This window comes from Terrapene carolina, unplaced genomic scaffold, assembly GCF_002925995.2.
Source record: "Terrapene carolina triunguis isolate 2854851 unplaced genomic scaffold, T_m_triunguis-2.0 Scaffold67, whole genome shotgun sequence".
NCBI lineage: Eukaryota > Metazoa > Chordata > Testudines > Emydidae > Terrapene > Terrapene triunguis.
In genome coordinates this window covers 38592250-38606282 of record NW_020664418.1, presented here as the reverse complement: position 1 = coordinate 38606282, position 14033 = coordinate 38592250, and the positions used below count along the sequence as shown (strand labels likewise).

At 48.5% G+C, this 14033-nt stretch overlaps 1 protein-coding gene across 1 annotated transcript in view; it reads right to left on the bottom strand.

Annotated features, from left to right (window-relative positions):
• Positions 1-14033, bottom strand: part of NTRK3 (neurotrophic receptor tyrosine kinase 3) — a 344511-nt gene that overhangs the window by 112790 nt on the left and 217688 nt on the right. The window contains 1 exon segment of the mRNA XM_026648558.1: positions 9258-9446. Coding sequence (XP_026504343.1) covers positions 9258-9446 — 189 coding nt within the window.

Genomic DNA, 14033 nt, shown 5'->3' with positions numbered 1-14033 from the left:
TCCATTGGGAGAGGCAGCGCTACTAAAGATGCTTACACTATGTTGGGAGTAATAATTTTTCTAACCGGCACCTAGACTTGTCATTAATAATTGGTGTCTTTATTAGGAGCTTTAATTCAACTGCACTGCCAGCAGAGAGAGCATCTCCTTCAAACCAAGTCAACTCAGATCAGCTCTGGAAGACTTCACCCAACCATAACTCTTCAGCAGGATGTGATGTTACATCTGCAAAAGCAACTCTCATTGGGTGGATTATACCAAGAGAGGATGACATTGTGTCCAAGCAACTCCTGGGACCTGGCAACTAGCTTCTACAAAATAACCCTTTCTTGGGTACCACGACATTCCACAGCCACATCAGAGCATCCATGTACTACATGGGCATCATGGATCTGTAGGTACAGCAGGCAGGTCAAGGGTCTTTCAGAATGCTTCAGTTTTATAAGCCAAACCAAATTCAGGAAAAAAAACACAATAAATAAATAGCTGATGGGTAAGTTCTCTCTCTATACAGACATACCATCTATTTTTAGAAATACCCAAAGCATAATTCACACAATCAATGTGCCATTAGGAGATCATTCTAAAGCTTTCTTCATTATCACTGGCATCAGGGCTGCAGGAGTTAGCAATAGCCCCGGGACAAGCTGCTGTGTCACCATTATGCCAAGCGGAGAGGACGGAGCTCTGAGCTAGGACAGCAATGACTGATGAAGACCATTATGTCTTTCTGTGGCACAGACACCGACCTCAGCCCCAAGAACAGAGTGGAGCTGAGACAAATTCAACCGGACAGACATTACAAAATACCAATACGTAGGTGAGCGAATGATTAAACAGGCACCAATTTACAGCATGATAATCTCTCTCCTCCTTCTGTCACCTGCCCTATCCTTTCTTTCTCACCCCACCACTCCCACAATGCCTCACAGTTTATGACCTGCCAGAATTGAAAATCCAGTCTCTCTTGCCAGTTCATGAAAACCCTTCACCCCACCCCCACCCCCAGAAATTGCAGAGACAGCCATTTTTGACAGGTAGGGGCAATACCTGAAGCTGCCCAGGCCTCATGTCAATGTGCCTGCTGCCATTGCTGGGCTTGCATGGGAGGGGTGGGGGTGGGGAGGGTGGTGCCAGAACTGGCAAGCGTGCTCAGCAGAAAGTAGAAAATTCACAGGTGCAAAGTTATCTGTGAGCAGAGGCGTCTGATAAGTGGGTGTGAATGTACGTGTGAGAGCACATGCATTGGTGAGTGAGTGCCTGTAGCTAATCCAGCTACGGTTTTATACCATGCCTGTCACTACAGTATATGAGTGAGCATGCATATGTACGCAAATCAATATGTACGTCGGAGGGCACAGAAGTAAGGATGATGGGTATGTGATTGCAATACATAGGTGGGACAGACTACAGATAAATGAGTGTCACAGGTGTGCAAATGAGTGTGCAGGTAAAGTGTGGATGTGCCCAGGGTGGCAAGTGAGTATATACACATCCTTGCTGCAGCCAAGTAGCTTTCAAGTTTAATCATTATTCTCGTGTGGAAGAGTTTGCTCCCATACTGCTGAAGTGGGAAGGATCAAACTACCCTTTTCTTGATGGACAGACAGGGCTTCTGATGAGCGACAGCAGCCTGGAGTGCTAGAGCCTCTCTGGCCCAATAGGAAATATGCTGAAGGCCTTTCCTTGCTTTGCTTCTTCGTACAGCTTACAGGCCCCCTCCGTAGAGCTTTGGCTCCGTTCTAAAATCACCTCAGGCAAGCCAACACTAGCTGTCACCTTTGGACATGCCAGGATTAAAGGGGCCTCAGGAGTGACTCTGGGGCCAGAGGATGTGTGTTTAGGGGAAGACTTTGCTCGTTGTTTGATGTCTGTATGTGGGTCTCGTCCCTTCATGAGCATTGTCTCCCTGCTGGCAGGTCAGTGTCAGCAGCACATAACTGAGTTATGGCTGAGTTAATGGTTTGTTTTCTAATGGAATTGGATTCGCTGCACTCAGGAGCGTGGCTTCCGGATGCAGCATCACCCGCCACAGATGTGCTGTCAGCTTCAGTTCCTGGTGCGGGCTGGCGTTGTGCTTTGCTGCCTTTGATCTGTTTTGTTGCTACAAACATCTTCAATAAACACACATTAAAATAACAGTGGTAGGATCTAACTCCCTCAGAGCCCATCCTCACAGCTGCAGGAGGTGATTTGCTTGTATGCAAATAGAGACAGCATGTGTGTCACATTAGGAGTAGGGCGGGCCTGTCCCACCAGGCACTGCATTATTGGCTACCACAATGCCTTGCAATGCCTGCAGGGTTTGGGCAGAGACAGGCAGGACAGGAATTTTCCTCCTTAATTGTTTGGCTTCTCCTGAATGGATCCATGTAGAAACACCTGCAGTACTGGCCAATAGTCCTGGTGTACGTGGGCAGAATGCACCTGCCAGCCATTCCACTGCAGCCTGCTACTCCTTTGGCTCAATAGCAAGCTGATGGCCCATGGCAGGAAAGGCAGAAGACCAACTCCCAGTGGTTTTAATCCTGAGGGTCAAATTGCAATTCAGAAAAGCTCTTGAATGGGTCTGGATGATCAGTCTGTCACTCTCCGCCTGAGATTGGTTTGACTTCTCAGCTCTGGCATTTGTTGCCATTTCTCTCTCCCTTCCTCCCCTGGGTGAATGGGATGGAGAACAAATGCTTACAGATAAGGAATACTGGAGAGTGCAGCAGAGAGAGAGAAACCAGCTGAGAGCTGACCATAGGTAGAGAGAGCTGGATGGACAAGCCAGTGACCAAAAGGACCTTTCCTTTCAGCTGTCAGTCAGGAGAATGAGGCAGAGGAGGCGGGCATGAAGGGATGAGTGGGGCCCTGCGCTTTCCTCATTCTGCCACTCTGCACTGCTCAGTTCTGCTTCATTGCTTGTGAGGTTTGAACATTAAAATCTGTTCCCAAGAGACTGTCGTTAGCCCTTGGCATTCTAAGCAGTTTCCAGCAGAGACTACTCTGGAGCGGGGGGTGGGGTTTGCAAGGTTTGGAAGCAGGATTCTAGTTCAGGATCACAGAGGTTTTCCAGCTGCTAGAAGGCGAATGTTGAAGTCAGGATTTTTGCATGGAGCCAAGCCAGAAACCTCCTAGACATAAGTGCTGAAGAGATGGAAGAGACTTATTAGATCTACTCCTCCACCCACTTGTCAATGTAAGATCGCCTATGTTTTGTGTAAATAACTCTAGAGACAGGGTTTCCACTACTTCCCCAGGGAGCCTATTTCATACGTGGTCTCCACCCCACCTCCGAACCTGACAATCAGGGCTGGGCAGCAGCCATCAGTGAGAACTCTTGTCCAGGGAAGCTCAAGAGGGTTTCTGGCAGTGGAAAGGCTGGCGGCTGGGCAGCAATGGGGAGGCAGGCAGAAGAAGTGCTTACTGTGGGTAGGGGGACGGAGCACTCCGCAGCAGTCTGATCTAGAGGTGACAAAGGCATCAATCATGACAGCTAAATTCACATCCAAGAGAAACGGGCACAGCCTCCTCGTCAGATCTAGATGGACAAAGGTGCCTTGACCATTGCTATTCTTTTATCCTTCAAAAGCAGCTGGGAATCTAACCCGACCTTCCAGTTGTGAGCGGAGGTCATAAAAAATGAACACAGCCTCAAACTGGAGGCATGGCATCAACTCAGTCTCATCATCCTGCTGCTTCCCTCACTCCCCATAAACACTTCACTTTAACCCAGCTCACTTTCATCTATGCCCCACCCTCATCTAAACTCCGAGACACCTGATCGCCCTCCCTGGGTTGGTGGAGGTGGAGATGCTCAATTAGGTGTCATCAACGTACTGAGAAGGCCTCAGCTCAAACCTCCCCACTAAGTCCCCTAATGACCTCAGACACACATGGACCATGAGGGATGGCAGCATAGAATGCTGATGTACCCCACAAGAAAGCGCCACAGCCAAACCTCAGAGAGAAGTGAAGGGAACTCGAGTCTCTGGGAAGGTTAAGGCTTTTCCGAAGGAGCAGAGAGAGGGGTCAGTGCTTGTGTACGTGAGTGTCAGTAGGACTTGCAAGGGGTTCTGAGAGGGGATTCAGTCTACTCGAAGGCTGCGTCTACTATAATTCAGTTACTCTGGGCTGCTCATTAAGAGTTAAAGGGCCTCTGTCATCAGCTCAAAGTTTGCTCAAAATTTACATTTGGTGGAAATACATTTTTCCAAACCCTACCTGCCCCCAGGAACGTTTCCTCTTCTATTAGCAGTGAAAACAGTTGTTTTCATACAAATAAACTGCAAACATTTGCAACCTAAGATGTGCATCTTGGAGAACCTGGGAGCAAAACTGATTACAAGCAAAATGGAATGGACTTAGTCAGTTTCCTTTGTCCAAACTAAAGAAAATACAACTGGTGAACAAAGAGCATCAGCAGTGAGAGGAAAACTGGATTTTTAAAAATCCTCTCCCATTTTGACTCTCTAGTGTTATTAGAGACAGGGGAGGAAATCCGTTTGTTTAAAGAGTATGATTTTTGAATGGATCACAGATTCCCTTTCAAACTGCACTCCAAATGCAAGATAAAGACAGAGTGATGTGCGGAAAGGCTGCTGATGGTGTCTTTATTGTGTGATTTGCCTTGGTTTTTCTGAAGTACTTCTTTTTAGCCGATTACCATGTATTTACAGTTAGCGTAATTATATCTAATTACTTAATTAGTGTGAATACGTGTAATTACTAACTTCGAATATGCAATTATGTCAGGGCAGCCTGTAATAAATGCGGTTGTAAAAAAAACCCTCATTAGTATTCTATAGAAGGACATCGGCTCCGCCCACATGGTGAATGCATCGCAGTGCTAAGGCTGCACCAGTCCCGACAGAGGAAAGCAAACCAAACAACCGTCGTGCCCAGTCTGCAGCAGCAGCAACAACAAAATCAAAGAAGGCTCTGAATGACTCCAGCATCACTGTTTTTACTGGGGCCAGAGCGTCCTGTTCTGAGAGAGCAGCCCCGACTGACCCTTCACCCCAGACGCAAACTGAGAAATGCCTGAGTTTCAGAAAAGTTCGGATCCCTTCTTGGAAAGTATTTTTCATTTTTTAGAGGCCTTTTCTTCCTAGCTTTGCCCTGGAACAGTCTCAGAAAAGCCAGTTTTCCTCAAGAACGATTGCTCCCTGGGATACTGCTGTTCTGACAAAACAGGAAGCCAACTGAATGTTAGCTACCGTGTTTGCATAGAACCTGATGGTACAGACTCAAGAGATTCTAATAAATAATCTCCTCAACATAGCCGGTGCTTATTACCATTATCAAAAGCAAGGTCAGCCTCCAAACCTTTTCATCCAAAACTTCTCTGAAGCTTTTAGATCTAAGAAATGTCCAGCTTCTTCCATCACCCACCTGGAATCAGAGTCGGGGGCAAAATGGATCCTTTTTAGTCTGGTGGGGACTGGCAAATTGGAGCTAGAGTGGAAAGTCTCCATTGCTGTCAACAAGCACAGCTGTCCATGGTCAAAACAGTGACATTTGGTCCCTCCCACCAGCATCAGGGTACCGCATCAGTGCTAATGTCTCTTGGGCAGACACTTGCCATTTTTTCTATTGTGTGGTTAATTTTTGTAGCAAACTGCAGTTTCCTGCCCACAGGAACCAATTGCCGTTTTCAGGAAACGTTGGAGGGTAGAATGAGTCACGTTTTGCTTCAGCACCAGCATCACTCGTGGAACCTTCTGACCCACTGCACACTGAATTGTGATGAGTTCCCTTCCATACGGTGCCCTAGCCCAAAACAACTTACATGCATTTTAGAAAAGAAACACAACTATTTCCAGATGACAGTGAAGGCACAGATTCATCCATGCCTATTGCTCTTCCGATACCCTGAGATCTCAGTAAGCAGATATGCCCACCTGATCCCTATTCCGTATCCCAGAAAAAAGGGACTCTATATTGCCACCAATTCTTCTGAGATCAACATGCCCCATCTTAAATTTGACACTCAGCTTAACTCTCTGCAGGGGAGTGAGAACTACTGAAGCTGAAGCTTTTATTTATTAACAAAATGCATCCTTCCAAGCCCTGGTGCTGACCGGTGCACATGGAGTTATGGCTGGAAGGAGCAGAGGGCACGAGGTCCCAAAGTGTCAATACATCCCAACACAGGGACAGGGTGGCACATTTGCTTCCAGGCCCTTTCCCCAAACCCACATCTAGGAAGGGAAGAATGACTCTTCCCTTCTGTCTGTCTAATTCTGGAAGCAGCAGCAAGTAGGTGAGTGAGAGAAAGGCCCTGGTCTCAGGAGCTCCCAGAAAATCACAGGTGAGAGAGAGAGCTCCAGCATCCTTCATCGTATTGACAGGGAAAAAACCCCAGCACATCCATAGTCAGAAGCAAACGTCTGTCTCCTCGCAGACAGCAGTAATTAATGGGTCTGTAAGAGTACCCCCCGCAGGACAGGTTTGTGCAGAAGCAGCAAGAGGGGGCAAAGCTTAGCAGGCAGCAAGCCACTTTCCATATTTCATCTGCAATTCCATTATGCAGAACTAAGTGGCTGGGAATAAACATCCATCATTCCCGCATGATAAGCGATGTTTGTTAGTGCAGAGGGTGACGGAAATCTATATCACACCAATGTACTATTAATACTGCATTAAGCACAGAGAGTTTTCTCTCCTCACTGTAATTCAGTAACAGGTGTCTGAGTGTCCTCAGCCCAAACATCCAGCGTCACAGCCAACCAGGGAGGAGGACCAAGCTAAAAAAGAGAGAAGCCACGTTCCAGTGTCTATAGATGATACGTTAACAAAACCTGTATGTGAACCTGGGCTCTACAGGTTATGTGGGGGTAAATGCCATTGCTAGCGATAGGCTTCATAGTCTAATATCCAGCTAGTGGACTTAGCAGGAAGGCAGTGATCAGAAGGGCAGGGGCTAACTGGCACTGGTATGTCCAGGCATTGTATCAGCCCCTTTTCTGGATGGACTCTGCTGGGTATTAATAGGCTTGCCTATCTAAAGGGCTTCACCTCTCCTTCACAGAGGGAAGGGGGAGGAGGGAGAAATATTTTAAGAGGAGCAAACCAGAGGTCCAATGTGTAAAATGCTGGGTGAATGGGAACAGTCACTCACCTCCAGCCAGACCCAACACGCCAAATGAGGGCTGGGCAGAACAGCTTGGGTAAAATAAAAACCAAATGGAAGCTCCAAAGAGCCTGGTTGGTTTTATTTATTGTAAAGGTGAACTATAATACTTTCCAGGGCTCAGGCCACACTGCTACTGAAGTCACAGGTCTGAATAAGAGCTGCAGGATTGGGCACTAAAATATACTAAACTAATGCCAGAAACATAGAACCGTGCAGATGATTCCAGGCAGGTAAGCAGAGAGGCAAGTGCTTCCCCTGTAATCTGTTGTGCATGTATTTATTGACAATGTTATATTCTCCCCATGTGGCCCGGTTAAATGATCCAGATTCCAGCCCCTCATGGTTCTGCTGCATATTGAACTTTTCAGATCTTAATCAAATGGAACCCGTGAAACTTTCGGACCATTTCGTGAAAATTCTGCTGCGATTTACTTCCCGGGCAGCCCCACAAAACTCAGAGTAAATTGAATCCTTTGACTTTCAACCACCACTACTACAATGGCGCTTACACACCAAAATGGTTGGTGTACTATGAAATACCATAGATTACAGAGTTGAGAGAGAGAAAGCAGAGAATCAAAGCCATCAGAGTCTGTAAAGTGTTTTGAGATGAGGTGCTATAAGAAATATAAAACATAAATATGATACAGAAATACCACACTATTTGGCTCCTTCTGCCTAACCAAAACACTCCACCCCATCCCTGTACAAACAGACCAAAAGAAATACATTAAAATACAAATCAAAGGGAAAGCCAGGCACAGTAACTGGATACACCCCATTGCTCTGGTGATTGAAGTGCAACAAGCAACAGTCCAGGATTGGAGGTCCAGCTCATGTTTCTCTCTATCAGTTCTTGTGAGTGTCAGCGATAGGACCAGCCCTTGACATCTCAGCAGGAGGGGAAAGGGATGCTGTTCGGGCTTATCTGATTGCAAAAGAGGAAGCCATGGAGAACCAACTTCTTGCCTAATGTTCAGTACTGGGTGAATTTCTAATGGTGTGGAAGTTTGATTCCTGCGAACACCTTAAAGCTCAGTGGCTGACTCAAATTTTTCCAGCCTCCCGAGTTGGCAAAAACAGACTGGAAGTCTGGCTCTCCAGCAAGATCCCTGGTACTTCCTGCTTCTGGTCAGCCCGGAAAGATAGTGACAATAACTTTCCTTGTGACATTTTGTTACATCCAATCCTGACTTGAACCAAGAAATGCAAAATATTCCAAGAACCTGAACAATAACTGGAGTGCGGGGTGGTTGCTTCTAGGAATTGGCAAAGGCTGAGGGTGCAGCGAGAGGTTTGTATCTGATCCACTGACTGTGAATGGGCTCCACGTATTGAAAGACAGTGGCCCGGGAAGCAGTCGTGGTATGTGGTGACCAAGAGTGCATCTTTTTTAATAGCCCTTCACTTTTACTATCAGAGTTTATGAGGGCTCCCGCTAAGCTGGGATGGACAGTTTATCACCTCGTGTGGAAGATATTTGCTATTTAATGGATTTTGCTCACAATGCAGATTTCAAGCTTTTCAGAGGCCCCCCTGAGTGTAAGAAATGGAGTGTCCGAATCTGTTGCTCTCCTGCTCCAAGTGTTTTCTGTGTATCTGCCCTACCTGTAGACACTGCTGTGTTTGCCCTTTGGGCTGCAGGGTGTTCAAGGAGGCAATCCCGCTGCTATGAGGGTAGGGAATTGTTGGAGAAGGAAGGGTAGATGCATTCTTATCACACATGGGAAGCAGGTCTCTCTAATGCCTTGTGCTCTCAAGTTGCACTGGCTCACGCCTCTGGTGCAGTGCCCAAAGCAAACGTCTGTAGGCTCCATTCTAGGCTGTCTCTGTCCTGAATGGGGAAGGTGATTAGCGGGTGGTGGTAGGAGGATGAAAGTGGAGTGGAGGGTGAGGGTGGGAATTCTCCTTCTGAAGCACCTTCATGTATGTTGTGATTTTTGAGACCTGAGATTTACCTTAGGGTTCACTTTCATTTCTGGACCATACAAGACCCATTACCCTCCCCCACATCCTCTTCTTCCTTTACCTCTTCCTCCTCATCCTTCTTTCTCCACCCACTTCTCTTCCCCCACCCCTGCCCCCATTCTTGTCCTCACGTAAGCAGAAGAATCCAGCTGAATAAGGCACTCACATGTGTCTGGCTTGTGGCAGTTGTGGCCTTGCCTGAAGTACTGGGGGTTCTCGATGACGGGGATACGGGTCATGCCGATCACCACCGTGTCCGGGCCAGCATCCAGCGACGAGGGTGTGGTGATGCCATGGTTGATATGATGGAGGGGACTGGCAGAATCCTCCTCCCCGCTGATCACTGCCACGGGACCTAGATCCATCACACACAAAAACATCAGACAACACAATGAAGAGACAAGCGGCCCAGATCCCTGTGTGGTTCTTCTGTTCACTGTTACATACAGTTCACCCAGGTTGGTGGCGTCAGCTGGACAAAGACTAATCTAACCTCCTGAACAGGATTAATTATCCTGGGAATCTCCCAGCCAATGCATGGGTCCTGGGGAGAGCCCGTCCCGTTCACCATTCCGGTGAGCGAGCCAGACTGAATCCTGGAGACCAAAGTCCTCTCCCTCCAGAACTACAGCACGGGCAGCAACAGAACAGGCTTCAGCCCTGCCCTGGAGGGCCACCGTCTTTAGGCCCTGCAGGACAGTTCAGCCTCTGTGGTGTTCATATACTACCGTGCTGGGCGTGATATGAGAACCGAGAGATTAAACAGGGGACCGAGAGCGCAGACTGGAGAAGCAGCATTCACAAATAGGGCTTCCTGGGTCACACGCTGTGCTCAGATGACGTTTCCCTCTCACCACCCAGGTACACCTCCTCTTTCCCTCTTTCCCTGCCTGTATGTACACAACCGCTCGATGCAGCTGATGTGCTTGGGAACCTGTGATCCATAGGAGTCAATCCTGAGTGAATTGCACAGTGATGGAAATGCACCCCGCTCCTTCCTAACTGTGTGCTGAGCAACCCACACCCTCTCCACCGAAGCCCCTCCGAAGCCAGAGCATTCACAGACAGCGGGAGAAGAAAAACAGCCAGTGCTCTCTGACTGCAATCCAGGGGAATCCCCCCAACCTTCTCCACCTGCCATCAACTTGTTGGCCTGCTCTTGCCTGAGAAGAGGCTACAGGAGGATTTTCCCACTGGCAGAGCTTCTCCTTGCTGGCACTCCAGTGTTGGCTTCTCCCCGCTCCGCCTCTCTCCACCTCTGCCACAAGAACCCACAGCCAGCACCAGGAGCAAGCCCCAAGCATGGTGCAGAGCCAGGCAGCAATTGGAGCAAGCTTTGGGCTGAGCTGTAATAGGCTCAGGAGCGTTCCTCCTCCCCATCTTCTCTAATTTGACTGTTGCCATCTCAAGCCCTTTTTAACTCCCCGTTCCCCATCTGCTGCTCACGTCCAGGGATGCTTTATCGATCTCGCCACTCGGTCAGACTGCTGGGCAGCAGGACTAATGGAGAAGCCCGGAGTCTCTCTCCACGCTGTCCTTCTAAGCCAAGGGCTGACACTTGTCACCCAGTGGGAACTGCATGGCGGGTGAACCATTGCAGCAGCCTGCACAGTAGACCCTTACACACAAATAGTTCCCTCCCTTCTCCCAACGCACCCACATCCACAATCACCTTAACACCCCAAACACCAATCCCCTCTCCTTCTCAGACACCCCAAAATACTTCACCATCCGTGTACACCTCCCTGCCCTTTCACAAACCACCCCCTCCAAAACACCACATGTACACACCCCTCCAACCACACGTGCCCCAGCATGGGCAAACGCACTCATCCTAACACTGCCAAATGGGCACACTCAACCTCCCCTCAGGCACCCTAATGGCCCAAACACTGCAAACATACAGCCCACTTCCTGCAAACACAGACCTCCTCACCTCCAAGCATGCACATGCACACACACATCCAAATCCCAGAGTACGGCTGCTCTAACCCCGCCCCAACACACACCCATTTTCATACGCAAAAGGATGCCCTGAAGAAAGGGACAGGTGACCTAATAGCCAGGGTCCAGCTTCTCAAACCCAAGAATATGTTACAAACCTCAGTCACACCCTGATTTTTACAATCCCAGTTGTAAAACTGCCCATCAGCTTTCATGACGGAAAGTTCTCAAGGCCAGAAAACCGCACGGGACTTCAGAGGCCAGGAGGGATCATTATGAAATGTTCTTTCCACATGCCCCATGATCACAACCACCATTTCCCCATGCCCCTGGTAAAGCCGAAAATTGCAAGCCTCAGCCATCTGTCTTGCATGAATGGGAAACTGTGAGGAGCTTGGGAATGAGAAGGATCCAACGCAAGCTTTTGCAAGGACGCATTCCTCAGCACCCTAATCAAACACACTGCAATTTATTCAGACACCAAGGGAAGAAAAAGCCCAGCCATCTGGTGATGCGTCTCTGCTGTTTTCCGGAAGCTACCAGGGGCTAACAGAAGGTTAAGCCAAGATGAGCAGAGCTGCTCCACCTTCTACCTGCGCCGAGTAGAAAATGTCTCTCTCCTGTCACTAATCTATTGCTAATTGCACAATTACTTTATTATGTAGCGCTAGCAACAAAGAAGAGAGTCTTGAAGTCATTTTACTCTCTTGGAGCTTCTGAGAGGATCCAGAGAATATGTGCTTCATTCAGACATTCTGACTGCATTCATTTAGTCTAATTTCTCAGACTTCAAGTACTGTTTGTTCTTCCGAGTGGGACATAATAAAGTTATTGTGTAATTAGCAGATTCCTGGCAGGTGTTTTACTCACAAGAAAGAAGTCTCTCCCTTTATTGTGAGTTCCTTTTGGCAGGTTCTCGCCTTCTTTCAGGGCCCAGATTACTCTCAGCTCCTGTGATGTTACAGAAAACACAACGGAATTCAGCTCCCCAGCAAGATGCCTGCGTTAGGACTACAGCTATTGTGTTTCTCCAAACACAATAAACAAAAAGCAATTTCAGTCTGAATGACTTATTTTAGATGAAAGAGAACACCACCACCACACACACACACCCCTCCCGCCAAAGAAAGAACAAAAGCAAAGTCTTTTTCATGGTAGGTGTTTCCTCTGTCACAAATTGCACTGAGAAGTGAACACAACATGACGTCTGTCTCTGCAAAAAATCTGGTCTACTATCCTAGTATATGGCGCTTGTATCTTGACTGACATGTTTTCTGTATCCTGCACCCTTAAATGTAGGAATGTCACCCTCCCGCCTGCAGAGAGTCTATGAAGGTCCCACTTCCCCCTACGGCAGTGGCAGAGGCCAACTGACAACCCCACGGGTCTCTCCGGGCAGCAGGATCTTTGGATTTGGGGGAGCTGATGGAAGTGCTGGGCAACTGATAGGAAAACCCATCCTCAGGAGATTCCAAGCGTGCCTCCCAGAGCAACGACGCCTGGATAATGTCTCAAAGGTGGGATTAGCACCAAACTTTTGGGACCTGTTCCAAACTGAGCCACATCTTTGAACCTTGAGACTTCACCCACCTTTAATGATTCGTAACAATTCACTGATGCTGTGCAATTCATTTGCCAAACCAGACAAAATCGGAACATTAGTACACTCTTGACTGAGGCCTTGGCTACACTGGCGCTGTACAGCGCTGCAACTTGCTGCGCTCAGGGGTGTGAAAACGCCCCCCCCCCGAGCGCAGCGAGTGCAGCGCTGTAAAGCGCCAGTGTAATCAGCACTTGCAGCGCGGCAAGCTATTCCCCTCGGAGAGGTGGAGTACATACAGCGCTGCAAGAGCTCTCTCGCAGCACTGGCGGCGCGAATACACTCGCGCATCACAGCGCTGCCGCGGCAGCACTGTGAATTCCCAAGTGTAGCCAAGGCCTAAGCTGATGAGGGCTGGGGGGTGGAGGGGCAGAAGAAAAGGGAGGGGACAGTAACCAAGATTGCCCTAGGGGCAGGTTGAGATCAACTGATCCAGCAACAGACTTGCGATACTGCACTAGCCAACATAACGAAGCTGATTGTACATGACAATACACTTAGTTCAGGCAGCTCCACAGAACACAAGAGGCTGCCTGCAGAGGGGAGCATGCCTGGTGACTCCCTGGCTAATGTCTACCTAACCAGGTCAGCACTGAGGTCTTCAAACTGGTGCTCCTGTCCCTCAGGTTGAAGATGGGCTTCAAACTGAATCCCAAAAAGGCAGAATGCAAAAGAGGCAGAGAAGAACCATAGGCATTAACGATGGACAAGACCCATTACCATAGGTCACATCAAGCCCATTCAACCACCCCATCAATGTAGGGCTGTCCCGTTTAAATGTCTCAAGCAATGGGGCTTCCACCACTCCCCTTTTGGACACTAGAATCTCATGGTCTTACTTCACTGGTAGGAAGTGTTTCCTGAGAGTCGCTCGGCAGTTTCCTTCTCTTCATTCCATCCCCACTGCTCCTACTTCAAGCCCTTTTTGAATGCTCCCCAAAATACCTCTTGCTCCTTGATCTTTACACCCTTCAAAGGTCTTTGTGGATTTCACTCTCAGGTAATTCCCCATAGCAGGCTGTCACCCATGCCAACACTCCTTCTCCAGGCTCAGCCCACTTCCTCCACTTTCGCTTACTCTTCCATACATTGGCATTTCAGTCAGGCCAGGTCCACTCTACAGAGTTCTGTCAGCATACCTATGTCAGTTGGGGGTGGGATGGGGGGAACCACAGCCCCTAGCTGACAGCTATGCCAGCAAAAACCCCAAGGCAGACACAGCTGTGCCGACAGAAGCAGAGCTAACATTGTTGCGGGAAGCGGTGCAACTCTGTTGACAGAAATACTCCTTCTGTTGTAGACATAAGCTGCATCCACACTAGAGGGCTCTGGCAGTATAGCTGCCGGCAAAGCATCTGTAGCCTAGGGTTACCATATTTCAGCAAGCAAAAAAGAGGA